Source organism: Leptonotus elevatus, chromosome 5 (genome assembly GCF_054856555.1).
Source record: "Leptonotus elevatus isolate MCC_2025b chromosome 5, RoL_Lele_1.0, whole genome shotgun sequence".
In the NCBI taxonomy this organism is placed as follows: domain Eukaryota; kingdom Metazoa; phylum Chordata; class Actinopteri; order Syngnathiformes; family Syngnathidae; genus Leptonotus; species Leptonotus elevatus.
In genome coordinates, this window is record NC_141243.1 from 9,159,073 (window position 1) to 9,185,912 (window position 26,840).

At 40.6% G+C, this 26,840-nt stretch overlaps 6 protein-coding genes across 6 annotated transcripts in view; 5 read left to right on the forward strand and 1 right to left on the reverse strand.

The window, feature by feature from the left end:
• The first annotated feature begins 864 nt into the window (after positions 1-864).
• On the forward strand, positions 865-2,338 carry gp1bb (glycoprotein Ib platelet subunit beta). Its single transcript, XM_086076783.1, has 2 exons — positions 865-917; positions 1,211-2,338. Exon 2 carries the CDS (start codon positions 1,217-1,219, stop codon positions 1,844-1,846), a length of 630 nt encoding a protein of 209 aa, XP_085932909.1. The 5' UTR covers positions 865-917; positions 1,211-1,216; the 3' UTR covers positions 1,847-2,338.
• Positions 2,339-2,892: 554 nt separating this feature from the next.
• Positions 2,893-13,966, forward strand: dhx37 (DEAH (Asp-Glu-Ala-His) box polypeptide 37). Its single transcript, XM_086076162.1, has 27 exons — positions 2,893-2,980; positions 3,099-3,204; positions 3,268-3,437; positions 3,521-3,633; positions 3,901-4,273; positions 4,494-4,642; positions 4,756-4,848; positions 4,920-5,016; positions 5,159-5,272; positions 5,355-5,571; positions 6,466-6,558; positions 6,624-6,691; positions 6,763-6,898; positions 6,980-7,056; positions 7,199-7,431; positions 8,879-8,990; positions 9,063-9,169; positions 9,327-9,515; positions 9,641-9,765; positions 9,846-9,962; positions 11,026-11,198; positions 11,263-11,377; positions 12,135-12,272; positions 12,357-12,451; positions 13,292-13,365; positions 13,457-13,554; positions 13,681-13,966. The coding sequence occupies exons 2-27, from the start codon at positions 3,105-3,107 to the stop codon at positions 13,755-13,757; spliced, it is 3,453 nt and encodes a 1,150-aa protein (XP_085932288.1). The 5' UTR covers positions 2,893-2,980; positions 3,099-3,104; the 3' UTR covers positions 13,758-13,966.
• Positions 13,967-14,616: 650 nt separating this feature from the next.
• On the forward strand, positions 14,617-19,069 carry ufd1l (ubiquitin recognition factor in ER associated degradation 1). Its single transcript, XM_086076225.1, has 12 exons — positions 14,617-14,748; positions 14,954-15,086; positions 15,703-15,735; positions 15,837-15,958; positions 16,126-16,256; positions 16,349-16,421; positions 17,359-17,427; positions 17,503-17,571; positions 17,665-17,715; positions 17,782-17,870; positions 18,222-18,306; positions 18,412-19,069. Exons 1-12 carry the CDS (start codon positions 14,746-14,748, stop codon positions 18,484-18,486), a joined length of 933 nt encoding a protein of 310 aa, XP_085932351.1. The 5' UTR covers positions 14,617-14,745; the 3' UTR covers positions 18,487-19,069.
• Positions 19,070-19,681: 612 nt separating this feature from the next.
• c5h22orf39 (chromosome 5 C22orf39 homolog) lies at positions 19,682-21,044 on the forward strand. Its single transcript, XM_086077058.1, has 3 exons — positions 19,682-19,776; positions 20,209-20,376; positions 20,683-21,044. Exons 1-3 carry the CDS (start codon positions 19,747-19,749, stop codon positions 20,812-20,814), a joined length of 330 nt encoding a protein of 109 aa, XP_085933184.1. The 5' UTR covers positions 19,682-19,746; the 3' UTR covers positions 20,815-21,044.
• mrpl40 (mitochondrial ribosomal protein L40) lies at positions 20,855-22,388 on the reverse strand. Its single transcript, XM_086077057.1, has 5 exons — positions 22,237-22,388; positions 22,026-22,106; positions 21,699-21,854; positions 21,431-21,512; positions 20,855-21,323 (listed from the first exon to the last, which is right to left on the reverse strand). Exons 1-5 carry the CDS (start codon positions 22,287-22,289, stop codon positions 21,096-21,098), a joined length of 600 nt encoding a protein of 199 aa, XP_085933183.1. The 5' UTR covers positions 22,290-22,388; the 3' UTR covers positions 20,855-21,095.
• Positions 22,389-23,559: 1,171 nt separating this feature from the next.
• The window catches only part of LOC147173600 (lipoxygenase homology domain-containing protein 1-like), a 31,676-nt gene continuing 28,395 nt past the window's right edge, over positions 23,560-26,840 (forward strand). The window contains exons 1-8 of the mRNA XM_086077056.1: positions 23,560-24,010; positions 24,564-24,678; positions 24,819-24,830; positions 24,910-24,990; positions 25,064-25,248; positions 25,340-25,438; positions 25,639-25,787; positions 26,594-26,717. Of these exons, the coding sequence (XP_085933182.1) occupies positions 23,560-24,010; positions 24,564-24,678; positions 24,819-24,830; positions 24,910-24,990; positions 25,064-25,248; positions 25,340-25,438; positions 25,639-25,787; positions 26,594-26,717 (1,216 nt within the window). The remainder of the gene's footprint in view (positions 24,011-24,563; positions 24,679-24,818; positions 24,831-24,909; positions 24,991-25,063; positions 25,249-25,339; positions 25,439-25,638; positions 25,788-26,593; positions 26,718-26,840) is intronic.

Genomic DNA, 26,840 nt, shown 5'->3' on the forward strand with positions numbered 1-26,840 from the left:
ACATTAGGCATACATATCAATGTCTGAAAGTCTTGGAAAATGTGAGAATTTAGTTTTAATTAGATGTGAGATTTTATTTGTTTAAATTACATACCTTACATTGATTTTCTTTCTTTTTTAAATCCCTGCTCTAAATTTTTATGCTCTTGTTTGTATAATTTTATTTCCCGGTTTATTTAAAAAAATTATATATATAGCACAGTAACTCTCTTTGGTTGGCTCCCTCTAGTGGCATGGTAAAAAAAACTGCGCAAGCACATTTAAGTTGTATTTATTATCTCGTTCTTAAGAACAATTTGATTAACGTTTATTTAGGTAAAAAAAATCATTAAAATTGTATCTGCAAGTCATTTGATTTTATTGTTTAAGAACTTTTTTTTAAATCTATATTTTAGCATAGTGTTACTGTTCAAACTGCATGATGTTACAGTGACCTACAGTATTTTTTAAATACATGTGCTCTGAATAATTAAAACCTCTATCCTGCTTTTTGACGAACATTTAGGCCTACTATGCTACACTATTTTAACGTTAGTCTGTTTTTCTAGGTTGTGCTTGATGTAAAAAAAAAAAATGAGAACCACCACAAATACAAATACAAAAAAAGATCATGAGTTATCCTACTCATACACAGTCTAATCACAATATTTGCATAATCTAATGTTGGAAAAACGCGTGTTTGTTCCCTAACGAATAACGTCTACATATTTTTGAATTAAACATTTGTTGTGGCCATAAAACAATGGTTCACCAGCTCATTAGGAGATGAACTAGCACGAAAATAAAGTGAGATAGTGCACAGCACACATCCTGTTGGAAGTCTTTATCAGCGAGGTCCAGCCGGCAGCATCACACTCACTTTGAAGCTGACGAGAGCAACACGCCTTTTACAGGGACGACGACATACAACGCTGGCGGTAAGTCAAAATTTCTCAACTATTTACAAAGAGGAGTTTGCGGCATCCAGAGCTACTGTAGCTTTTCGAGACAGCCCATCGTAAAAAAAAAATTCATTAATGGAGCCAAAATTTGAATCCTGGCCTTTTAGGCAAACATGCTAAACATTTCTTGTGCCACCAATAAATGGGCAACCCATTACAAATAATACTTCAGGTTATTCTAGTACTTTTTTTTTTATGACATTAACACAATAAAGGGCCTCTATTTGATGCTAAAAAGGGATGACTGATGAGCTTGTTTTTCTCTTCAGTCATTCATGAGGATGAAGGAGCTCCATCTCCTGTGTCTTCTCATCTTTGGAGGTCAAAGCTCATTGGCGTGCCCCCATCCTTGCACCTGTCATGGCAGCCAGGTGGACTGCAGCAGCAGGTTTCTCACCTCCTCCCACCTCCCCGGCGTCTACCCTGCGGACACCACCGAGCTGCGCCTTCACGACAACCGGCTGACCACCCTCCCGAACGGGCTTCTGGACAAACTCTCCTCCCTCCGTCAGGTCTCCCTGCACGGAAACCCGTGGGCGTGCGACTGTGGCGTCCTTTACCTGCGAGCCTGGTTGAGACGACGGCCTGTCGGAAGTCCCTCGGCCCAACCGCAGGTCAACTGCAGCTCCCCTCCTCATTTCAGAGGGAGGCTGGTGGAGTATTTGACTGAGGAGGAAATGCTGGACTCCTGCCACTACTGGTACTGCGACTTGGCTTTGACTTCACAGGTGTTCCTGTTTGTTTTTGTGCTGGTGCAGGCCGCGCTGCTGGCCGCTGTCATCGTGTTCCTGAGGAGGTTTGAGAAGCTCTCCAATGAGGCCAGGAGGACCAAGGAGGAGAGCCTCACAGAAGGGGAGAATCAGAGGGAAAATATTTATTTTCCTTTAAGTGACAGGAGCAGTTGAAATTGCTGTGTTCAACACAAAAATGGCAAAACAAACAAAACAAACTTCTTCCTATGCCCTTTTTGAACAGGATCTTGTTTTGAAATTGAATACTGGTTGGTAGAACACAAATGCTGTTATGGCTAAAAATATATATTTTATTTTGTTGTATATGTACAATTTTTACATATATATTTCTTATTTCTTCTCTTTTCGAATAAAGTTTGTGTATCTAAAATGGTCTTTTAAAGTATTTTTAACAATGTGTGTAGCAAGCATAATATATTTTTTTAATTATTATTATTGTTAACCCTATTATGGTCTTGGGTGACCTGGAAACTATGCCAGATCACATGTAGGTTATACAAAACCATTTTGAGTCATTTATAATAATAAAAAAGTGTGTTTCGTGTGTTTAAAGGGGGTCACTTCATGTGTCCAACATGGGAATTGTGTCACTTTTTGTTGTATTGTTAATAAAGACACAATCATTGATTCTCATGTTGACCTAAACTGTTTTGTTGTTGTTGAATTTCCCCAAGAGTCTTATTTTCAAAACACATAAAAATACAGTTATTAACATGCAAATGAAGCAATAGAAAGCATGTGTCCACAAATGTGTTTTTTTTTTTGGGGGGGGTGGGGGGGGTTTGAACAGGCAGCAATATAATTTGTGTTGCTTTTTGGACACGGGGTGGTAAAAAAAAATTTCAAACATGTTTGATAATTTGTTTAAACGGTTAGGCTAATGGGTGGATGGATGGATGTTTCTCGCATCTTGTTCTCTTTTGTTTTGTTTTGCTTCGAAGCGGAACCAATCTGGGGTACACGTTTTAATTACGGACACATTTGACGAGTGGACTCAACCATGTTTACATGGGAGGTTTCTGCAAAGTTACTCTAAAACGTATGAATAAGTCGATGACAATATTTTCTTGGATAAAATAAACAATGAGTACTTTTTGTCAGGTTCTAGTTTCTGGAAACTCTTTTGATTTGATTTTGCTTTAAAGCGGAACCATTGAATCGTTAGCGTTTTCATTACGAGTACGTTTAAATGAAGGACTGGCTCCTGTTTACACGTGAGGTTTAAGCAAAGCTACCGTAGAAAGTGTGTGTTCTTCTATGAATGTTTTTGCTACGTGAAAATAAACGGTTTGTACATGTTATGATAATTTTGGACGCGAGTAGTTGTTTGAATAACATTTGTTGTACTTGACGTGGTTCAACACTGCCCGGTATATTTATGCGCGCATGGATGATTTCCCCTTAGGTAGAGATGGGCAGACTGAGAAAGAAGCATAACTGGAAAGGGAGACTACAGAATGAACCTCAACAACCAACAAATGCAGAAAAGACTGACATTGTAGTAGAACTAGGTGACTGAAATTGGCATTGCCAACGCGCTTTAGTTGGATTTATTGTAATATTTTTTTCCGTAGATGTGACCAGACTGAAGGGTGTAGACGAGAGCAACGCACTGGTGCTCCCGGCCTGCAAAGCAAAAAAGAAGAAGTCCTCAGTAATTCCTGTTTCCAAAAAGAAGCCTCTCACCAAGAAGCAGAAGAAGGAGCTGCAAAAAGTGCTGGAGAGAAAGCAGAAGAAAGCTCAGGTGACAAGGCTGCACTCCCATCCCGAAATGTTTTCAAACTTTTCCACTTTTGCTTCACATGAATATTATTGTCTTATGTGCAGAGAGCTGACATCCTGACACGACTGGCAGAGGTGCAAGTTCCAGAGTCTGAACTGAAGCTCCTTTACACCACATCTAAACTGGGCACGGGGGATAAGCTCTACCACACTAAAGAGTATGTTTAGACAAAGAAATGAGGAGGGGGAAAGTTCTATGGGTGGGGATACCCCATAGCATTTTTTATTTTACTTTTTGCATTCAAGTCGAGTCGCTCGATGGCTGATAACTACTCAGGTCTGATATCACTGCAATGCAATGTGTTAAGCTTATTTAATTCCCTCCATAGAAAACATAAGTATTCAGACGTGTGTGTCATAATTAAATATTTAAAGGATAAGTGCAGCTGCGTGGTTGTTGATCCTTAGTCCTCTCTAATTTTCAGATCACTTGATGAAGTGGTAGAAGGAGCTTCTGGACCAAAGATCAGCAGTGTCAGTGGGGCCAACAGGAAGAGAAAATGGAAAGTAGAAGAGGAGGAAGAAGAGCAGGAAGTAGATGATACTAGTGATGTCTCAACGAGTGATGATGATGATGATGATGATGCTAATGACTGTAAAGAGGAGGAGGAAGAAAACAGTGAAGTTAACCAAACCCCGGTGACGAGTGCGTGTAAGGAAACAAGTCCTCCCTGTGAGGAGGTAAAAGAGAAGATGACGGAAGAACAGCAGCAGACTGAGGAGTCGATGTCCAATGACGTGATGAAGACATCACAGCCGGCTGTCTTCATCCCGGTTGACAGATCACCAAAAATACAGGTTTGGCACTGAAACAGTAAACCACTTTTTCCTCATGTGTTGTTTATGTACAAAATGTATGGCTTTGTTTAAATGTTCACTGCAGTGATAAAAAAAAAAAAAACTTTAAACACTGGCCATCGAATTGGACATCAAGCACATATATATAGCAGTTGAGGTTTTGTTAGTATATTCTTCATATATGGCCATGTCAGCTGCCGATCTTGTCTGTTGGCTTTAGGAGGCTCGTTTGAAGCTGCCGGTGCTGGCCGAGGAGCAGGTCATCATGGAGGCTGTGAAAGAAAACCCCTGCGTCATCATCTGCGGAGAGACAGGAAGTGGGAAAACGACACAAGTGCCTCAGTTTCTCTACGAAGCCGGCTACGCCAGGTGAGTTGGTCCTCAGTGCGTGTTGCGTTCATGCAGCCTTTGAAACGATTGCAATCCTGATTCAAACGTTTGAGTGTTAAGAGGCAGTGACGAGGTTGTTGTCTCCCCTCCAGTGACACTGGCATCATCGGCATCACTGAGCCGAGAAGAGTAGCAGCCGTCAGCATGTCGCACAGAGTCGCCAAAGAGATGAACCTGCCCACGCGGTAACATTCTCGCAGGTGAGGTCTTCAGCCGCTTTAAAATGGTGACGTCATGTTTGTTTTTGGGTGTCTAGCGTGGTGTCCTATCAGATTCGATACGAGGGCAATGTGACGGATGAGACCAAGATCAAGTTCATGACGGACGGCGTTCTTCTGAAGGAGATCCAGAAGGTGGAGTAGAAACTTAAGTCTAAAAAAAAAATCTACTGTATTTATTATCCAGGGTTTAATTCGTAACACTTGATCATTTAATCACCACTTGAAGATGTCCTCATTTCAGCAAAACTTGAGATTTCCCAATTTCTTATGTCAGGACTTCCTGCTGCGACGTTACAACGTGATCATCATAGACGAGGCCCACGAGCGAAGCGTGTACACGGACATTCTCATTGGACTGCTCTCTCGTATAGTTCCCCTTAGAAACAAGGTGACATACAATGTGTGTGTGTGTTCTCTTTTAAAATTGTATGTAGTGTTAACGTTACCCGATGGTTTTTGTGCGTCTTCAGAAAGGTTTGTCCATGAAGCTGCTGGTCATGTCGGCCACTCTGCGTGTGGAGGACTTCACCGACAACCAGAAGTTGTTCAAGACGCCGCCGCCAATCATCAAGGTGGACGCTCGACAGTTTCCTGTCACCATACATTTCAACAAACGTACCCCGTTGGATGATTACACGGGGGAGATGTTTCACAAGACTTGCAAGATCCACCGTATGCTGCCTTCAGGTGCACAAACTATGATTTGCTTTTTTCTTTCGCTACTAGAGAGGCATGTTATTGGGAAACGGAATACAGTGGACCCTTGCATATTTGCAATTCAGCATTTGTAAATTTGCCTCCTTTGTGATTATGTTTTTTTTTTTTTTTTTTTTTACCTATCCTGTCTTTTTCACAGAATAACTTGCCTATTTACTCATTTCTGTAATGTGGCAAAATTGTACTGAATTTGTAGTTAATTGTATTGTAGTGTTTCTTACCATGTCAATTAGATGTTGTATATTTATGGTGTTAACTATTATTTCGGCAATTCTATTCAACTTTTGAGGGGTGTCAATTATTCGCGGCTGTGCTCGATCAATCTACCTCGCAAGCAGACTTCTGCATTATCGTCGTGGAATTCAGTTGTCCTTTTTCAACAATGCTGTTACGATGCAGGTCAAATTGCCCTGTATTATAGCTGAAAAATATTTAAACATTTAGTAAATTTTATATTACTTTTTGGGGCTATAAGTCACATTTTTTTAGGGATTTTTTTCTTTTTTTCTTTTCCCTATGTGTGTTTTGAAATTTCCACTTCTAACTGTGGCAACGTTTTTCTTTTTAGTTTAAAATATCTTACATTAACTAGACTCCCGCTTCGCATTGTGCCCAGAGGTAGAATTTTACTCGGTTATTGAGTAGTTTTTTCTTGCCGTAAATAGTAAATCTTTGTTAGAAGCAGAAGTTTAAATCCAGCTGGTACTCGTTTGCTGCTATCAACTCAATTAGGATGGCAGTCCGAATTCTAATTAAAGTTGTATTTAACACAAGTCACGCCAGAGTATAAATAGAGTCAAAACTACCACCTAGTGGAGTTTTGTGCTTCCAGTTGTGGACTCAATTTCCGTATCCATGCTTCAGGGGGCATTCTGGTGTTTCTTACCGGCCAGGCGGAGGTTCACAGCCTTTGCAGACAACTGAGAAAAGCTTTCCCCTTCAAAAAGGGTGACACTGGTAAGTGTGGCTCACTCAAACATAATGTATGTTTTGGCTTATTTTGAGAGCATTTTTCTGTTCAGGTGACGACGAGGCCAAAACCTCAGAAGCGGTGAACAGGTTCAAGAGGGCCAAACAGAAAAAGAATGTTGTACGTATCTCTCGGTCAACCACATTGATAGATGATTACATGATTAAACATTGCGTTGTATCCGCTTGCAGTCACTGCCTCGTATCGACCTGGATAATTACTCCGCCCAGCCTGTGGACGAAGGAGACGAGGACCGAGAAGCGGGGATAGCCGAGGACGAGGACGAAAGCTCCGACTTGGACATTGGAGACGATTCTGGCGGCACAGGCAAGTCGCTGCTCATTTCACGACTCTTGAGAGGCGTGAAAATACGTCAAATATTACCGAGGTTGCATTTTGTCCCAATAGAGGAGAAAGCTGACCCGTCCATCCCCATGTACGTCCTCCCGCTCTACTCTCTGCTGGCTCCTGAGCAACAGGCCAAGGTGAACACACTAACCAAAATAACTAATGTAGCTTTACTCTTGTAGCATAACCTCTGTAAAATCATCGACACACAATTTATAACATGTAGCATATGAAGAGTATATTTCCCCGCAATGTTTTTTTTTTTTTTTTTTAATGCAGGTGTTCAGGCCTCCTCCCGCTGGCACTCGTCTGTGTGTGGTGGCCACCAACGTGGCAGAGACCTCGCTGACCATCCCGGGCATCAAATACGTGGTCGACTGCGGCCGCGTGAAGAAGCGCTTCTACGACCGTGTGACAGGCGTGTCGTCTTTCAAGGTCACGTGGATTTCGCAGGCGGCGGCCAATCAGAGGGCGGGCAGAGCGGGACGAACGGAGCCAGGACATTGTTATAGGTCAGAGTAGTTTAGATGATGTTGTTTAGTGATGGACAGATGACGCTTCATGAAGCGCTTGTGATGTTTTTTGACTCCTCTAGATGGCACTGTGGAAATGTAATCGATTTCCATTGCGTTAGCCCAGGGGTCAGCAAACTGCGGTTCTGGAGCCACATGTGTTGGTACCTCTCCAGTGGACCTCTTAAAAAAAATTGTAGAAATTAATATTTTTTACATACCAATATTTATTTTTAGATTAAATATTCTTTGAATAAATTAATGAACTCGATTTTTAAAAAATTAATAATTGAATATTCCAAATGTTTCAAGTTGTCAGATAAAGAGAGATGAAACGTAGATGAAAAGGTTTTTAAATTTTTCTAAAAATGTCCAGAAAGTGACCATGAAATGTCCAAAAAGGAAAAACAGAAAATGTTCATAAACTGTCCACGAAATTGCCAAAAATGTCAGCGAATTGAATAAAAATGATAGAAAAGAAAATGTTCAAAAAGTAACCATAACAAAAGAAGAAATCCCAAAAATGTCCATAAAATGCCTTTGGAATTTCCCACAGTCAGAATTTTTTTTTTAAGGCAGAAAAGACAATGTTCAAAAATTAACCATAAAATGTCCAAAAGCAAAAGAAGAAATCCTGAAAATTACCATAAAATATACACAGAATTGCCACAAAAAAAGTCTGAAAATGTATTTATAAAGAAAGCAGAAATGGAAACATTTGAAAAGTAGCTTTAAAATGACAACAAAACAAAAGAAAAAATCCTGAAAATTACCATAAAATATTCGCAAAATTGCTAAAAAATGTCAGAAAATTTATAGCAAAAAAGGTAGAAGATTTTTTTTTTTTAAATAGCCATGAAATATCCACACACAAAAAAGAGAGGCAGAAAATGACCATGCTATGTTCATGAACTTGCCAAAAATGTCAGATATTTGACAGTAAAGCAGAAAACTTAAAATTAAATTAAAAACAAAGTCTGATTTTTTAAAATTTATTTTATCAAAAAATAGAAGACAGAAGGTAGAAGAAAATGAATCTCTACGTATTGGATGCTGCATATTTTTCCTGTTCTGGTGCAGCTATTATTAGCTCGTGGGCCCTCCGTACATAAGACTAACACTAATTAGTGTTAGTCTAATGTACTGAAACCCCAAGACATTTTGCGGCTCCAGACAGATTTTTGGTTATTTATTTGACCTAAAATGGCTCTTTTGGCAAGAAAGGTTACTGACCCCTGCACTAGCCTTTATCTTTCAACCAAGAGTCACAAAATATCACAAGCGCTTCATGAAGCTTCACGAAGCCTCATTTTCCCATCACTATTGTTAAGCATGTGTTTTGAGTTACGAGACAAAATCAACTTAACCTTGTAAGTCAAGGCACCGCTGTTTGTGCTTTATCGATAAAGGTTAGGTAACACTGATTCGAGCGATGTTTCTCCTGCAGGTTGTACTCATCTGCAGTCTTTGGTGACTTCAGTCACTTCTCCGAAGCAGAGATCACTCGCAGGCCCGTGGACGACCTGGTCCTGCAGATGAAGGACCTGAACATCGAGAAGGTCTGTCGCAGTTCGTCACCGTAAGTCTATTTACGAAATAAATGTGCAAATAATCACATGTACGATCTGCAGGTGGTCAATTTCCCCTTCCCTACTCCTCCTTCTACTGAGTCTCTCGTGGCAGCAGAACAGTTGTTGGTCTCCTTAGAAGCTCTCAAAGAACCACCTCGCCTTGGAAGGTAACTATCACCGTTAACCAATGGCGACTCTACAATGTCGCAACAATTTGAAGCCATTGTTTTGATAGGATTTTACAGTGTATGCAGTATTTACTTGCCGACATGTCCTTGCATGTTGGACATGTGTCGTTTATGAAGTGCCATTGTCTTCTTCCAGCATGAAAGAGATGCAGCGAGCAAGGCTGAGCTGCCCCATAACCCCGTTGGGCAGAGCAATGGCCTCCTTCCCTGTAGCACCACGCTACGCCAAAATGTTGGCGCTGGGCCAGCAGCAGGAGTGCTTGCCCTACGTCATCGCCGTGGTCGCTGCCATGACAGTCCGGGAGATTTTTGAAGACTTCAATAGGTAAGGAGCAAGGTTCTCAAAGTTTTTGGCCGCAGGGAAGACAAGACTGTATATTCTGGAAAAAGTTTGACAACCCCTGAATTGTAATTTTGTCATCCATAAGATTTTTTTCTTTTTATGTTCAGACCTGCAGGTAGCGAAGACGAGAGCTCCAAGCTCTCACAGCGTCGCGCTCGGATGGCCCAAATGAGGAGGCTGTGGGCGGGGCAAGGGCCGTCGCTCTTGCTGGGGGACATCATGGTCATGCTGGGTACGTTTGTTTTGTCTCAGGTGGCATCCCTGGCAAGAAACCGCCTGAAACGTTTGACACATGTGTGCGTATGACGTCAGGTGCTGTCGGCGCCTGCGAATTCGCCGGCTGCACGCCCGCGTTTTGCGAGGAGAACGGCCTGAGGTACAAAGCGATGGTGGAGATCCGTCGACTCAGGAGTCAACTCACCAATGCAGGTACTCCAATGTAGTGCATCACACAATTATACACCATTTCGGTTGTAAGAACATTAATAAACATAGCAGACAAACATTTAGCTCAAGGAACTAATATTAGCGGTGGGAATCTTTGAATGTCTCACGATTCGCTTCCGATTTTTGGGTCTGCAAAACATTTTCTTCAGAATCGATTTTTGGTTCAAAATTATTTGATCGACAATGATTTTTGCTTCAATCTAAAGATGTGTAAGGGATTGTAATGATCTACTCCAGTCTGACTCTCTAATGCTAATTAGGAAAAGCAGGAAATTGAAATATCCATGAAATTGCCAAAAATGTCAGATAATTGAATTTTAAAAATTTCAAAAACGAAAGAAAGGCGGAAAATTACATATAATATATTTGGAAATGTCAAAAAGTCAGGTAAAAAAAATAAAATAAAGGCAGAAAATTAAATGTTAAAAAATTACCTATAAAATATCTAAAAACAAAAGAAGAAATCCAGAAAATTACCATAAAGTGTCCACAAAATTGCCCAAAATGTCAGAAGTGCTAGCAAAAAAATATATATTTTTAAAATTCCCCAACAAATTACCATATGTCCATAAAATTTCCAAAAAATGTCCGAAATTTGACAGAAAGGCAGAAAAGTAAAAACATTTATGAAAAATTGCAACAACAAAAAATCCAAAAGCAGAAGACAAAAGAGAAGAAAATGAATATCCACGTATTGGATGCTGCATATTTTTCTGTTATGGTGCAGCTCTAATTAGCTTGGGGCCTCAGCACATTAGATTAGACGAACACACGGTACTTTCATTCATCACAATGTTTAAATATTTTGCGTCTCCTGCTTGATTTTTTATTTGGCCTAAAATGACTCTTTTGACAGTAAAGGTTTGACCCCTGATCTATACATGATATGAAACTTTTTAAATTGGAAGTACTAAAATAAATTACCTTTTACCTTAATGTTGTAATTTAATCAATTCCACCAATGGTCATAATGTGCTTTCTGGTCAGTATATGAACATGTGAAGTGCGACATAAACACATGATATCATACCATATTTCTTCCCAGTGAACAGCGTGTGCCCCGATATGGGCGTGTTCGTCGACCCCAAGATGTCTCCCCCTACAGCGCACCAGGTGGTCTGCTTGCGACAGATCACTCTAGCGGGCCTCGGCGACCACCTGGCCCGGAGAGTACAGGTGGAGGAATTGTTGAATCCGAAATGGAAGGACGCTTATAAGGTGAGCCTTTGATAACCATAATTGGAAACACTCGTACATGTTCAACCCTTTTTCTTCTCCGCAGACACCTCTCATTGACGACCCGGTGTTCATTCACCCGTCATCGCCGCTGTTTAAAACGCTGCCTCAGTTTGTCGTCTATCAGGAGATAATGGAGACCACCAAGATGTACATGAGAGGTCAGTGAGCCCGCCTACTTTTTTATGCTGTATACAGAGGGTACTTGAATGTACCCAAATTGAGATGTTTTTGTAAGTCCTGCCCTGTGATTGGACCTTAGCAATAGGGGTGTGCCAAAAAATCGATTGATTTTATTTAAATTATTTTATACTGTCTTCCCTTTGTTTGTGTGTGCCTTTATTGGGAGAGTGCTGTTCATGTTGTACCCGATTTGGCCACTTAGGGGCAGTGTGGTTCCACGCAGTCTGATACACTGTTAAGTTGAAGCCACATTGGAGAGTAGACGGAAAAGTCACGATCAAGTTATTCCAATAAGTTGTTTTTTTGCAGCGTGGAGCCGTTCTTTTGAGTGGTAAAAGTGCCGCGAGTAGCGCGCTAATTAACATTAGCGAGTCAGACTGGAGTAGATCATTACGATTCCTTAAACATCTATAAATTGAAGCAAAAATCATTGTCATTCAAAAATCGTTCTTAATCGAATCGCACATCCAAAAATCTGAATCGAATCGTGAGACATTCAAAGATTCTCACGCCTACTTAGCAACATCTCCCGAACACTTGTGCAAAATGTGTTTTAGTCTTATGAAAACCAAGGTGTAAATCACAGGCACTTTCAATTGGGCATGTATGTGCTCTCATTTAACATGATTTAATGTGATTGGGTGATCAGGTACAAGAGGGCGTGCACACTTACGCAACCACATTATTTCAGTTGTTGCTTCCTCGTTGCTGATTTGATTATTGTGTTCCCGCCAGGTGTGTCCGCCGTCGAAGCCGAGTGGGTCCCTCAGCTCCTGCCTCAGTACTGCCATCTTGGCCCTCCTCTGGAATCACCGGCGCCGTGGTTTTGCACCTCCACGGGCAGCATCAGGTGTCACCGCTCAAGCACCTTCTGTAAGATGGGACCGATGACGTCACCGTTCATCCTGCGCATTGTGGCTTTCGTCCTCTCTCGACACGAAATGTGCTGTTTTGCAGTCCGAGTGGCCTGGCAGCTTCCCGCAGTGGAGATGGAGTACCCCGATGGTCTGGAGAGATACAAACTGTTTGCTCAGTTTATTCTAGATGGACAGGTATTGCAGACAGAATGGATTTATTTCAAGCATAGTACAAAAACACAGTTGATAAAGGACAGAATATGCAAATTTACACCCAATACGAGTAACTTCTGAGTGATGTGGAGAAATAATTAATAATAGAATTACAATATGGCTATATTTATTAGGGGTGGGAATCTTTGAATGTCTCACAATTCGATTCCGATTTTTGGGTGTGCGATTCGATTCAGAATCGATTTCCGATTAAGAAAGATTTTTGATTCAAAGTGATTTGATTGACAATGATTTTTGCTTCAATTTAAAGATGTCGTAATGATCTACTCCAGTCTGACTCGCTAATGCTAATTAGCGCGCTATTTGCGGCACTTTTATCCCTCAAAAGAACGGCTCCACGCTGAAAAACAAACAAAACTTTTATTGGAATAACTTGATCGCGACTTTTTCCTTCTACTCTCTAATGTGGCTACAACTTAAGTGTATCAGACCGCGTGGAACCACACTGCCCCTCATTGGCCAAACTGGGTACAACATGAACAGCGCTCCCAATAAAGGGACACACAAACAAAGGGAAGGCGGTATAAAATAATTTAAATAAAATTGATTTTGGGACATTTAAAATCGATTCTGAATCGTACTAAATGAGAATCGCGATTCTTATGAGCATCGATTTTTGGGCACACCCCTAATATTTATATTCATATGGGAAATCCAACGTTAGATGCTTTGTTGTATTTTTATATTATTTATGTTTGTTGTCATGCGTTTAGCTATTAGGACCCTAGCAATTAACGTTATAAATTTTACATATGATGTGCAAGGTGGTCTGTAGTGTGAGTTTTCATGTGCGCTGTGCAGGTATGTCCTAAGTTGAAGGCCTACAGGAGCCATCTGCTGTCAAACCCCTCCATCATGATGAAATCATGGTCCAAGTCAGTCACTGCTCACTCACACATACAGTAGTAGCTTCCTCATGTTCAAAAAGAAAAAGAAAGAAGCCTGACTTCTAACTTTGTGTTGTAGGTTGCAGCCCAGGACAGAAGCAGTGCTGGGAGCTCTGGTGTCGCAGAGAGTCGACTGCAGAGACGCTCTCCTCTCTATGTGGAAGACTGACAATAAATGTATGGACTTTATATATATATATATATATATATATATATATAGCTGACAACCAAAACTTGATTGTCAGATTTTAACATCTTTTTGCCTCACCGTGACTTTTTTTTTTTTTTTTCCCATCCCCGCAGTTTTGCTGTCTGCATACTGCCAGTGGCTACCTGAGGCCCTGCATCAGGACGTTGCCAAAAGTTGGCCTCCAGTCTGAAGGGCAACTTTGGAAAGAAACCCTGCAGTTCATCCACTGGTTGTCATAGAATGGCCGTTTTCACTTTGTTGTATTTTATAAGCTCTGTGTACATGCATTTTATCATAGAATATACCTCAATTAGAGTTCCGGTGACTTTTAATTGTGCTGTAGTTAATCATGTACATCTGATTTGGTCTTCATAAGACTTATTAAAAATATTAACACTTGTTTACGTGTTTTGTGAATAACAAAGGCCCAGAGCATGTTGCTGCCACTTCACTGTGTGTTCTTTTGGTGACTGTTAGGCACTGTTGTGTTTACGACAAATAACATTTTGTCACTTTGGCCAAAGAGCTCAATCTTGGTCTCGTCGTATCATAACCTTTTCCCAGAGTTGGGCTTGATATTTTTCTTTGGTAAATAAGGCCATCCACCATTGCCCATAACCTAGAGGAGAGAATGTTGCCACTTCTCCTAATGAGCTCTTTGCACAAATCCACTACTTCCTGAACTCAATACCATTCCTTCATTTCATGTCTTTCATGATTGGACAAATTGACTAATCCAGGTGTGTCTGGCCATTGTTGTCGTGGTTACCGAGGTCAGGCTCACCTGGATGAATATGCTTGTCCAATCATGGAAGACAGGAAATGAAGGAGTGGGATTGAGTTAAGGAAGTAGTCATATTTACATGTATCTCTTTAAAAAAAACGGATCAGTAAGTCTTCTAACACCAGTACTTATCAAGTGTGATTACTTTTGCCACCTTCGGATAATCACACTGTACACATTTAAAGCAACAAAAATAGGGATTTTGTTTGTTGAAAATTGGAACGAATGCGATTGGCGGCCCCCGCTCCGTCATTGCCTACGTCACCTTTACTTCCGGTTTGGGCGGAAGACAACAGTGGAAGTACTCGGCTTCTATATAAATGTCAAAATAGCCTAACACAAGCGCGAATTCTTGTTTTAGGCGCTTCGAGGGAACAAAGACGACCACGTTGACATGGTAGGTAACAGATGCTTTCATCTGTCGCCGCTGACGAAGCAATCCAAACTACTACAACTGGACGCTGTTAAGCTAGCTGCCCCTACGAACAACAACACGGCCAAACACGCACCGTCATCATGAAACTTAACGCCAATAAACCACCATTTTTAATGTCCCACATTACAACGTGTTGCGGTTCCTAACAAGTTTTAATGTCTCACAGTTTTCCTTCCACGTCTTCGACCATCCGATGTCCCGTGGCTTCCAGAACCGCTTTTCCACACAGTACCGATGCTATTCTGTGTCGATGCTGGCCGGTCCCAACGACCGCTCAGACGTGGAGAAGGGAGGCAAAAGTAAGCCGCATCCTGCTCACGAAGTGCTGTGATCGTCTTAAATGCTGTATGTGTGGGTGCACAAAGATAGCTGCCATAAAACCGGCAATACAGTTTATTATGAGCTTTGGAAAAACAAACAAAAGGCTTCCAGTTTACTGTTTACAGGTGACGTTTACTGTCAAAACAAAACAATTTGATAGCCCTTTTTGTGGCATGTTTGGTGTGCAATGAGTTTTTTTGCTAATGTAAAATGTGTGTGGCTTGGGCTCATCAAAGATTGGGAAACAATGGTTTGACAGAATAGTGAAGTCATAATTCTAGTGAATACTGACATGAAAAGCACTTCAAGGCCGTCAACATTTCAAATTTCTTGTATCAACATTGAGATAATACTGAAAACAATGATCATTTTATCACAGTTTCTGCACTAATTTTAGGGTGTGCACACTTATGCAGTGTATTGTATGCTTTCCCCGTAACATGTATGCATTGCGCAATATTAAAAAAAAATTGTACATATAATTAGTGGAGATTAGAATGGTGTAGAATGTTCACTTTGTGTATCCACGATATATACTGATACCATGAGAATATTTAATTCATGTCTTATGACAAATCATTTATTTCTCCTCAGTCATAATGCCACCTTCAGCACTTGACCAGCTCAGTAAGTGATTAACCAACTTTTCCAAATGAAATGTCTTTTTCTCTCTTTTTTTTTTTGAGCTTTTCCTATATTTGACAACTCTCTGTTATCCACCCGTACAGGCAGACTTAATATCACCTATCCGATGCTGTTCAAACTGACCAATAAGAACTCCGACAGAATGACACACTGTGGCGTTCTGGAATTCGTGGCAGATGAGGGCATCTGCTATCTGCCGCACTGGGTGAGAAACACAGAGAATTGTCACGAAACACAGATTGATACATTAGTGGACCTCGCAGGACCGCCATCTAATGTCTTTAATTCATATAAAAGCGTTCCTAGCATACTTTGCAAAAAAAATAAAAAAGAAAAAAATCGATCTTTAAAGTATCTTCATTTGCTCGTCAGATGATGCAGAATCTGCTCCTGGAGGAAGGTGGTCTGGTCCAGGTTGAGAGCGTTAACCTCATGGTGGCCACCTACTCCAAGTTCCAGCCACAGAGTCCAGACTTTTTGGACATAACAAACCCAAAAGCAGTGTAAGGAGTAGCACTGCACAACACTCGACTGATCCTTTACTACACAGTGGTATGTAATGTGTCTTTAAAATCGTTATTGTACCCACTTTCAGCCTGGAGAATGCTTTGAGGAACTTTGCGTGCCTGACCACTGGGGATGTCATAGCCATCAACTATAATGAAAAGGTGCGCAGATCCACGCCTATTTTTACGAGGACATCAATGAGATGAGCCTTGAATGCAATATTCCAATTTGGTCGTACTGAAGATGTGATCATTCAAAAAGGGGTTGCGGTAAAGGGATGTGATGTGTGCGTAGTTTGGTCATGAATACGTAAACTGGGTGGTAATACTCTCAAGTAATTCATGTACTTTGAACTAGGATTAGCCCTGTTGCCAAATCTGCAAATAATGAACACAAACGGTGACCTTTTGTCATGTAAACAAAATAAAATTGGTAACAGCAAAGTAGAGTACATCATCTATTAGTGTCTGCATCATGAGAGAAGCAGAAACTTGCAACAAAACCTGCTGGACAGGCTGAACGTTGGGGGGAAAAAAACGGGAATTGACTTAAACCTAACACCAACATTCCACAAGAGGGCGCCAAAGTAATACCTGGACACAAAAAAAACTGAGTGGAGGCATTTGTGAGCTGATTTCCTTGATTTTGAATATGATAGGTTAATTCTGAATACAGCCACATCACCAGCTATACGAGGGTGTGCACACTTTTGCAACAATGATTTTAGTTTATTTTCGCTTGCTATGGTGGAAAAGTTTTAAAATCATATTGGTGTCCTTTTTTTTTTAACATAAACCTGATATTTGAACATAGGTATGACATAAACTGAGTTTTATTTTTTCCAGCCTACTGATAAAAAAAATCCTACAATATAATGTATAAAGGAGCACTTCACATCTACATGGAATATCAAATATCATTTTAAAGGTGGCACTACCTGTTATTTTTTTTCTAACTCAGTGGTATAAATGAAGCTTACAGTAGAGGTGCAGTTATTGTTCAATAACATTTGTGTAAATATGGCTTGTTTTGTTCAGTGTGTACCCGTCGTACTAATCCCGCCCACTAAGAAAAGCTACCGGTTTGTATATTTTTCAGATTTATGAGCTGCGGGTAATGGAAACCAAGCCAGACAAAGCGGTATCCATCATAGAGTGTGACATGAATGTAAGTGTGACGTTACATCCAGCGTATGATTAATTCCGCTTCAGTGCCATTTTGAAGATGTGATGTCACTTCCAGGTGGATTTTGATGCACCGCTGGGTTACAAAGAGCCCGAACGCCGATTTCAGAACCAGGAAGAAACGACCGTACGTGCCACATTTCAACTTGCCCTGCTTGTCATTTTTTGTGATTCGCTCCACAAAATGGGTGCTTTTATTATTTATTTATGACCTTCTTAGGAAGACGATGCGGATCCAAGCACTTACGCCGATATGGACATGCGATTCCGAGTGAGTAATTGTTAATGACACTCGTGTTCGCGTCTTCGTCTTGACAATGTCGTGTGTTCTCCTCAGGCCTTCACTGGCTCCGGCAATCGCTTGGATGGTAAAACCAAAGGGATCGAGCCCAGCCCTGCTCCTCTGGGCCCCAGTGACATAATAAGGTGCAAGCAGACTGTTTTTTTTTTTTTTTAATGAAGTCTATGCACTTTGGCAGTCACAGACAGGATTTCACACTAAATGGGGGCTAATAGAATGCATGGTCTAAGGTCGAACACAGTCTTTTCTGAAACATTTTTCCCATAGGAATGAATGGAAATAGAAGTATAATAATTGTAAGCAAAGATAACATTCAAAACTGTAAAAAAAAAAAATAATAATAATAATGGTAAAAATGCATTTATTGTAATTATTTCAGGAGTTGTCGTCATATTAATGGGTCAGTCTATAATCAACTGATTACACCCCCCCTCCAAAAAAAAAACAATTAGCCAATCATGTTTTTTGTCATGCAGAGGTATCCCCAACTACGAGTTCAAAGTTGGCCGGATCACGTTCATCCGAAACTCAAGGCCACAGCCGAGAAGAATGCCTGAGGATGTAAGTCTTGCGAAATGTTTCAGCCCATTACAGTTAAAATGTGAATTGTATTTCAGGGGTTTGCAATCAAAACCTTTTTTTTTGGGGGGGTGGGTTTCCTCTCAGGATGACGCTTTGAACAGATTCATCGCCTTCTCTGGTGAAGGACAATCGTTACGCAAGAAGGGCAGAAAGCCATGACGGGCTCCGGAAAAGAAGCGACTTGTTGGCTCGTGCACAAACACACGCAACTTGTATTGTCACCTACACCTGCAAAGTGGAAAAACTTCTTTCAGGTGCACCGGGACGTTGACGTCGCGGATGTTTTGAAATTGCAGTTGTGCTGTGGAGGTGGGCTTGTATTTACAGTTGGGGCAGTTCCTGTTTTTTTTTCTTTCTTTTGTTTTTGTTCATTTGAACCTGCTGCCAATAAATTGCTGCCAGCAGTGATATTTGTACTCCCAAATGTGTTGGTAGTTGGTTTGAATTATTTTACCACAACATGACCAAGATTCACTTTTGAAACATCTTTATTTATTCGGATTTGAATTGCCTCTTACTTGAAGGTTACGTTTGCCTGCTATTTTCCATTGTCTAATTTTTGCAGTCCACTTCATACCTATTGCTATCCCATTATGGCCCATTATTGTGACAAAATGGATGCAATATTTTTTAACTTGTTTTTAATAATGAGATGTTTGATTTTTTTCCTGGGTTATTGTAGGGATCTACAAGAATTTTATTTTTCTTTATTTATAGATCAATAAAGAATTGTTAAAGTACAGTTGCCATTCGTATCATATTCATAAACTGCAACATTGAACAGATGTGCTTAACGACATTTCGAGATTAAGAACATTTTAAGGCGTTTTATCACTGTACTTACTGTTTTGCATTGTTATACTTTTAGTTTATATAATAGTTTTTAATGTAAACATGCGGATATAGTTTATATACTTGTTTTTAATGTAAATATGTGCGTTAGTTCAACCTTACGTAGAGTGTACGTCACGGTCGTAGGGAAGAAATTACGTCGTAAATGAGGACGTCTTGCGCCCTGCTTCTCTCACGGTTGCGTTTAAAGTTGGCTGGGAATTTTGATTTTCGTTCAAATTAAACTAACTTGACCTCTGACAATTTTCTTTGAAATATATAACTTTATATCCGAATAATACATGTTTCCTCTCTTTGTAACGTCGTCTCTCTTTCTTTTTTTTCTTTCTTTTTTTTTTTAAACCTTGTTTCGCACAATTAAGTCGAAAGCCACAACCTTCGATATTTCCAGATACGATGATACGTGCACGGTACAAATGACGCAGAATTATCTAGTTGAACAGCTTCTAAAGATGTGATTAAATGCATTCATAAGAAATACAATAGTTTGACATGGTCTCGCATGAAATAGCACTGTAGAAAACAAGTGTAAGTGAACGCATCTGTCGTTAGCCCATCAAGCTAGCAATGGAGAAGTCTGAAGAGACACAATGGATGGTAAAATACACTGACGTACTATAACGTATTTTTTTTTTTGTTAGTGGTGTTCTTGACTGTCCGTCTATAATATTGCATAGTGTCAATGATAATGTATTAACTGTAAATTGGCAAGGTGATATGTTTGTCTTGCTAACATTGCTACGTTAGCTACTAGCGATGTTTTTCCTTTTTGTTGTTCAATGTGTGTATTTCTAAACAAACTTCCCCGTAGGTATTTCACCATGAATAGCTTAAAGTTTGCCATTGATTAAAAACTTCACGCATTAAAATAATTATTGTAGGGTTAAATTACTGAGTTTAGATTACCTTAAAACATCGATAATTGTTTTTGCTACAAATAATTATGACTGTTCTATTAATCGTAAAACCTATTTCCTATAACACTAAATTTTAAAAATAATAATAACCTTTCCTGGCTTTGTGCTGCAGACACCACGTGCCTGCAGCGACTACTGGAGTGAATACAAACACTGCAAGAGCTTGTGGCATCGTTTCCATCATTACTACACTTATGGTACCTCTCCATCCTGCCGGCAGTGGAAAGAGGATTACTACAACTGTCAAGCGTACGAGAAGAACATGAGCGCTGAGGCGAAGGTAAAAGTATTTTTCATGAGACGTGCCATTCATTTTTCTTGATATTCAAGCCATTTTGTCTATGTTGGGTGATCATCATTATTTTTTTTGCATCGAAATTGTACGTCTGTACGCATACGTGTAAAAATGGCAGGATACTACAATCCTGTACCACTTAGAAAAAGACTGACTTGTCTAAAGTGGAGAAAGAATATTTAGGCAGAATTTTATTTGTATTTATTTTTTAGTGGTTTTTGGTAGGACAAACGAGTGAAAGCTTTTTAGTGAGATTCAACGCTTAAATGAGATCTCCTATCTGGCTTACAGGAAGCACTGCAGAGAAGCGAAAGGCAGCGAATAGCAGAGCAGACGAAGTTCCCCCCGGTGTGGGAGTTGAGACGAGTCCCACCCGGCGACTGGCGCCTGCCCCTCAACCATGAACAACCTCAGGACTCTTGAACCGTCACAGACAAATGACGCTGCAACTGTCAAGAAGTGAAATTTGACTCTTTATTGTCATTGGACAGTGCTGTACTGTAAATATCACAAATGAATGACGTGTGTTTGTGTACAAAAACACTCGGGTGATTCCTTATTGAGTAGCGTTCAGTCCGTTAGACGAAACATATTTATAACAAATGTGACAAGTCCAACCTCATTAAATGGCATGTTTTGTTTCATATTGTTGATCCGGTAGAACATTTATAACAACTGTTCTTTCAAAACAAAAACGCCGCTCATCACTGCGTGTAGACTTTAGTGATGTCGGTGTATTTCCCATCGGGCGCTTCGTAGTTGGCGTTTGGCGGCATGTAAGCGGGGCCCTCGTGGGAGAAGGGGACCAGGAGGGGGTCTGGTTCCAGCGCTGCCTGGTAAAGCTCCTCAGATTCAGCCTTGAGCTCATCCAGCGCTTCCTTCTGGGCTTCGAGGGCAAGCTCGATGGCCTGCATCTCAGCTAAGTGCTGCTCCTGGGGGGGAGGGGGGGGGGAGACAAAACATCACATGAAGCCTGCAAACTATGTGTGAGGTCCCATTTATTTATTTTTTTTGCTTTCGTTGATGGGAAGGTGATTACGTGTTTGTATCGACACCACTCCTTCAGCAGAAGAGCTCGGCCTTCGCTTTCATCAAATGACAGGCTGGGATCGGAGCGGACCCTTTGCAAAAACAACACATTCACTATTAGGCAGTACAGTGAAACCTTAATCAAAAATTGAATTAATCAGCATAAACCGTCACCAAAATCGAAAGCTTTCTTAGCTGTACAGGACGACAATAGGTGTCATGCGAAGAAGCTTCTGACACGTAACATAATTATCACACAAGGAGATCCATGATTGCACCTGGTGTCATCCAAACATTTAACTGGCGTGATGAAGTCCTCGATGGGGATCAGCTCAGGTGCAACCCTCTCCAATCTTTTCAACTTTTTCTTCAGCCTCTCCTTCATCACTTGGTCTTTTTTTGGGTCCACTTTCTTCTTCTTTTTGGGCTCCGCACTTAAAAGAAAGGACACACACGCAACAGCAACTTGTTGAGGTATTGCACTACATTAAGGGAAAGATGATCTGAGCTAAGACTGCATCTCGCTAAAAATACATTGGTCTTTATTTTCGTGGAATTCTAGGCTTCTTAACCATAACAGTGTTTTCATGTCGTATAAATCCCACCTGAGAGGAGCAGACGTCCTTACTGTCATCACTGCAGTAAACCAAGGCCCGTGAACGCCACCATGTTCAGCCAAAACACCGCTAACAAGCCACACACGACAGGAAAGACATTAGGTTAGGCCAAACAAGCGACAGAAGCAATGGTCCAATGTATAACCTTAGCTACAAATGCCTTGCCTTCCGTCAGATGTCGCTTAATTTCGAAACTTACCCCGTCTGTCGAGATAAAATCCTACCGATACAACGAGTCACAGCCGCAGCCATGTTTTTGGAATTCACTCAAAACACGAGCCGCAAGAAAGGAAAGAGAACGGCAAATTCACATGTACCCAGACATCACTGTTCAAAGACACGGCGCGGATTGATGACGTACGTACAACTGTAACAGATAGCGAGCTTTCATTTTGCTACAGCACATTCGCGAATTAGAGTTTTCCCCATTCATGTACTAAAATGACTATTAATGAGCGATGAATTCGCTTAAAAATATATATATATATTAGAAGTTGCTTTATTCTTCTTATTTTATTTTATTATTATTATTATTATTTAACAATGTTACTTTCGTATCTACCTTTGTGCCGCAACTGGTCCTGAGGCCAGGGAACAACTACTGTACTGTATAAGTATTACATTCATAGATATGCAGTTATCCGTATTTAAAAGAAATACTTAAACATAATTGTTAAACATATATGGACAATTCCGAGTTTACGCCTACGTCAGAAGTCGAAATGGCGGTCTTACTCGGTGAAAGGAAGCTCTCCGCTCATTGAAATGCATTGCACTTTGGATCTTGGTTTAGTTGTTTATCTATTTATTATCACAGTTTAGTGTTTCTGAGCTGTTTAGGCCTACTCACTCTTAAAGTGTTACATCATTAAAATTATTTTATGTGCATTTACCGTAGCTGTTATTGTTTACATTTCTTTTGGCAATTTCCTCAATTATACCTTAATACAGATAACCATGATCTTTTTGACCACTATAATCGTAATATTACATACAGTGTAATCTCTAATTAATACACACTAGTGTGGTATGTCAACTTTCCCCCCCACAATTACCACTAATCAAATTTTCTATGTTTACTCTTGACACTTAAGAAGCTCACATGCTCTCCCTCAGTCATGTGACCTCATTAAAGATGATCGTTTTTTAATGAGGTTGCACCATGTGTTGTATGGTGAGGGGTCTTCCCCAGGTTTGCCGACACGGCACAGGCCGGGAAGCTCCAGTCAGACGTGCAGACCTGTGGGTCACTCTTGCGCAGTCACAGGTCAGTTTAATCAAGTTTCACCGCAACACACAGGAATCGGTTTCAGGGTAGTACATAAATTAAAGATGCCCACAAAGAAGAAAAAAACAGCAAAGAGTGGCGGAGGAAACCAAAGATGTGGATGACGAGGACTCGGGAGAATCAGCATCTGAAGCCCAACAGGACAAGTCAGAAGGTGAGTGAGGAGTCCGGAGAACGGAAGAAAAAGCAGCAGCAGAAGGACGGTAATGAAGAAGGCTACCGCTCTGACACATCATGACAAAAGGGCAAGTTGACGACAAAGCTAAGAAGAAGAAAAGAAAAGCAGTCGGCAGGGATGACCTCGATGATCAGTCGCAGAGCACAGACGATGAAGACAACAACGACTCAAAGGGTAAAAAGAGAGAGGGCAATCTTCCTGATTTGATTGCGACCACTAAGAAAGTATCAAGTCGACCTTCAAAAGACAAGATGGGGTCAAAGGATAAAAAATCCAAGAAGGACTCGGAGAAAGAGGAGGAACAAGCAGCCGGCGATGAGGAGGAAGGGAAGAAGAAGAAAAAGGACAAGAAGAAGAAAGGATCTGTGAACAGCGACGAGGACGGCAAGAAGACGAAAGGGAAGAAGAAGAAGGTGGAAAATTACGTAGAAATCTATGAGAGTGAGCTTCGCAATTACCAGGCAGAGCTGGTCGAGAACTATGAAGATGAGTACCACAAAAAGAAAGGCAAGTTCTTGACTTGAAACCACTTTTAGAACAAATTATCATCATTTCAGAGACAATTAAAAAAAAAAAATTTGGTCAGAGAAGAGGTTATGGAGAGCATACTGTGTGTGTGTATGTCTTCTCAGTAAAGTTACACTGAGAAAATGAATGGACTAACTACAGCTCTTTGCGATGCTGTTTATTGCGACGTCAACTCAATTTGCTATAAGCGTCACTACTAATCATTTACCTTTTATTGATCTATTTGTCAGCTATATATTGCGATAGACAGAACAATTAGATGGTAAAGTACATATGGAATGTCACGGTCATCATTTATTTCAGTGTGGAAAGCTCCGAGAAAAGAGCGGGAAAAGCGAGCGGAAAGCTAACAAGTAGCGTTGCTACTCAATGAGAGCAAAACACAAGAAACTGGTCCAAACAAAATCTACAGATGATATCGTAAAGGTCTCACATAGGTAGATGTGGTTAAAGATATCTTTCTTTTTATCCCCCCCCCCCCCCATGTTTAGCTTTCTATAACCCACCCATTCTTGTCTGTTCAACCTCTCAGTATATGAAGTGGTGACCATCACGGGCGATGAGAGAGGAGCTGGCACAGATGCAAATGTGTTTGTCACCCTCTTTGGAGAATTCGGCATCACCCCCAAAGTCCATTTGGCCAGCAAGTGAGTTTCTCTCAAAAAAGGGGATTTTAAGTGATTTAATTCAACGTGTTGCCAGGCACTACACGAAATATATGACTCAGTTTAACTCGGATGACAACTTTCCACTAAACTAAACCGTGCCCTTCATTTGACCCTAACAGCACAGAGAAAAGGTACGTTGGCCTAACGATGATTGAAAAGTGTACGCATCCTTTTTATTTGCCTCGTGCTTAACACGTTTCACCTTATCAGGAGCCGCACTGCGTTTGAGAGGGCCAAAACGGATGTGTTTAGAATACGAACCCACAATGTTGGCCCCTTGAAGAAGATACGGTAAGTCAAAACAGAATTTGCGTCGTGATCGTTGAACAACGCGATAGATTGTATGTACCTTGCTGGACTTCAGGATTGAGCATGACAACACGGGCCTGAACGCCAGCTGGTTCTTGGACAGGGTGGTTGTGACGGATGTGATCAGGCCTCACCTGAGGTACTATTTTCCTTGTAACAACTGGCTCAGTAAAACGGAAGGAGACCGCCTTTTTGTTCGGGATTTACTGGGCACTTCGGACCCCATGGATATGCCCAAATGTATGAAACACTCACATTATTATTATTATTTATTTTTTATATGTATCCAATTGAAATCGTACATGTTATGATGTTTTGTTCATTTTTACAGATAACAAGTATATGGTCAGCGTTTTCACTGCAGATATAAAAGGTAGCGGAACCGATGCTGACGTCTTCATTAATATCTTTGGAGTGTTTGGAGATACGGGTAAGAAGAACGAATCCAAAAGTTGTTGAATATTAGGCCATATTAGCCAGCTCCATATGACACCAGATCATGTCATCCGGTCCACAGTCCTGTTCTATTAGCTCTTAGAAATCAAATACAATTATTTTTAAGGGAAAAAATCAAATAATGTAATTTACGACAAGCAGGTTGATATTTTTGTTGTTGTTGACTTGTTTTAGGGGAAAGGCTACTAAACACAGACAAAAACAACTTTGAAAAAGGCACGGAGGACAAATTCACCATTGAAGCGCCTAATTTGGGGAAAGTGAGGAAGATCACCATCGGCCATAATAACAAAGGCTCTTCTGCAGGATGGTTTGCAGACAAGGTAGAACACAAGCATACAAAGGAATAGCGATGCGTGAGTACCGATACTAGGTATTGATCACGGGCTGATACACCAGGCCTTATTTCAAGTCATCGGTACTCACGACGTGAGGAGGACCAATAGCAGTAATCAGCCGTTTTGTAGCTGTTTAAAGAAAATAGAAAAATAGAAAATTGTCATTAATTTCATGCAATTTTAAGGAAATTTCGGAGGAGTTTTTAAGGAGTATCGGAGTATCGGTGACTACTTGAGAATTGCGTATTAGTGGCATTCAGCATCCCTACCAAAAAAAAAATCATTCATTTTGCATGCAAAAAGTTTGCTTTGAGTAACCGGTGAATAAACAATTAGTCAAAGTAATGAAAGATTTTTTTTTTTTTTGTGTAAATCAACATCATTAAAAAAAAAATCATTGCCGCACTTACTGCACTTCAGTCTGCCTGTGTCTCGAGCGAGGTACTTAAGATATGTGATCCTCTTGTTTCCTTTCGGTCCTCTTATCCGAGTCACCCATACAATGAAATGAGCTCATTCCGATGATAGCATTCATGCATACACACGCACGCACGCACGCACACACAGGTGGGATGCGCATGATGTCATCCGAGCCAACGTGTAAAGGGAAACCCTTCCCCATTAAGGGATTAACTTCCTTCAAACAAGCAGACAAATTGGTAGATTTGCAGTATTGACTGACATCTATCTATCTATCTATATATATATATATATATATATATATATATATATAGAGAGAGAGAGAAAGAGAGATGCTCAATCACAAGTTGTTGTTTCGATGCTGTTTGAAGGTGATTGTCGATGATCTGGGAAACAAACTAGTGTACGAATTTCCTGTCAATCGCTGGTTTGCCATCGATGAAGACGATGGCAAGATACAGAGAGACGTTTTGGTGGGAGCAAGCCAACCCACAGGTGAGAGCGGGGGGGGGGGGGGGGGGGGGGGTCAAATATTTCTATTGAATAACAAATATTTTACTTGTTGTGACAAAGCCTTGTGGATTCTTCTTTCAATAATTATTTAATGTTAATTGGGAT

Excerpts from the sequence above, each read along its gene's own strand:
- ufd1l (XM_086076225.1), top strand. Across the intron at positions 16,422-17,358 it reads CCATCAACTATAATGAAAAG|ATTTATGAGCTGCGGGTAAT; the intron begins GTGCGCAGATCC and ends TATATTTTTCAG. Across the intron at positions 17,716-17,781 it reads ATATGGACATGCGATTCCGA|GCCTTCACTGGCTCCGGCAA; the intron begins GTGAGTAATTGT and ends TGTTCTCCTCAG.
- dhx37 (XM_086076162.1), top strand. The coding sequence starts at position 3,105 with ATGGGCAGACTGAGAAAGAAGCATAACTGGAAAGGGAGACTACAGAAT. Across the intron at positions 5,017-5,158 it reads TTCTGAAGGAGATCCAGAAG|GACTTCCTGCTGCGACGTTA; the intron begins GTGGAGTAGAAA and ends TTCTTATGTCAG. Across the intron at positions 13,366-13,456 it reads ATGATGAAATCATGGTCCAA|GTTGCAGCCCAGGACAGAAG; the intron begins GTCAGTCACTGC and ends TTTGTGTTGTAG.
- mrpl40 (XM_086077057.1), bottom strand. The coding sequence starts at position 22,289 with ATGGCTGCGGCTGTGACTCGTTGTATCGGTAGGATTTTATCTCGACAG. Across the intron at positions 22,107-22,236 it reads ATTTTATCTCGACAGACGGG|CGGTGTTTTGGCTGAACATG; the intron begins GTAAGTTTCGAA and ends GTGGCTTGTTAG. Across the intron at positions 21,513-21,698 it reads AAATGTTTGGATGACACCAG|GGTCCGCTCCGATCCCAGCC; the intron begins GTGCAATCATGG and ends GTTTTTGCAAAG.
- gp1bb (XM_086076783.1), top strand. The coding sequence starts at position 1,217 with ATGAGGATGAAGGAGCTCCATCTCCTGTGTCTTCTCATCTTTGGAGGT.
- c5h22orf39 (XM_086077058.1), top strand. The coding sequence starts at position 19,747 with ATGGAGAAGTCTGAAGAGACACAATGGATG. Across the intron at positions 19,777-20,208 it reads CTGAAGAGACACAATGGATG|ACACCACGTGCCTGCAGCGA; the intron begins GTAAAATACACT and ends TTTGTGCTGCAG. Across the intron at positions 20,377-20,682 it reads ACATGAGCGCTGAGGCGAAG|GAAGCACTGCAGAGAAGCGA; the intron begins GTAAAAGTATTT and ends TCTGGCTTACAG.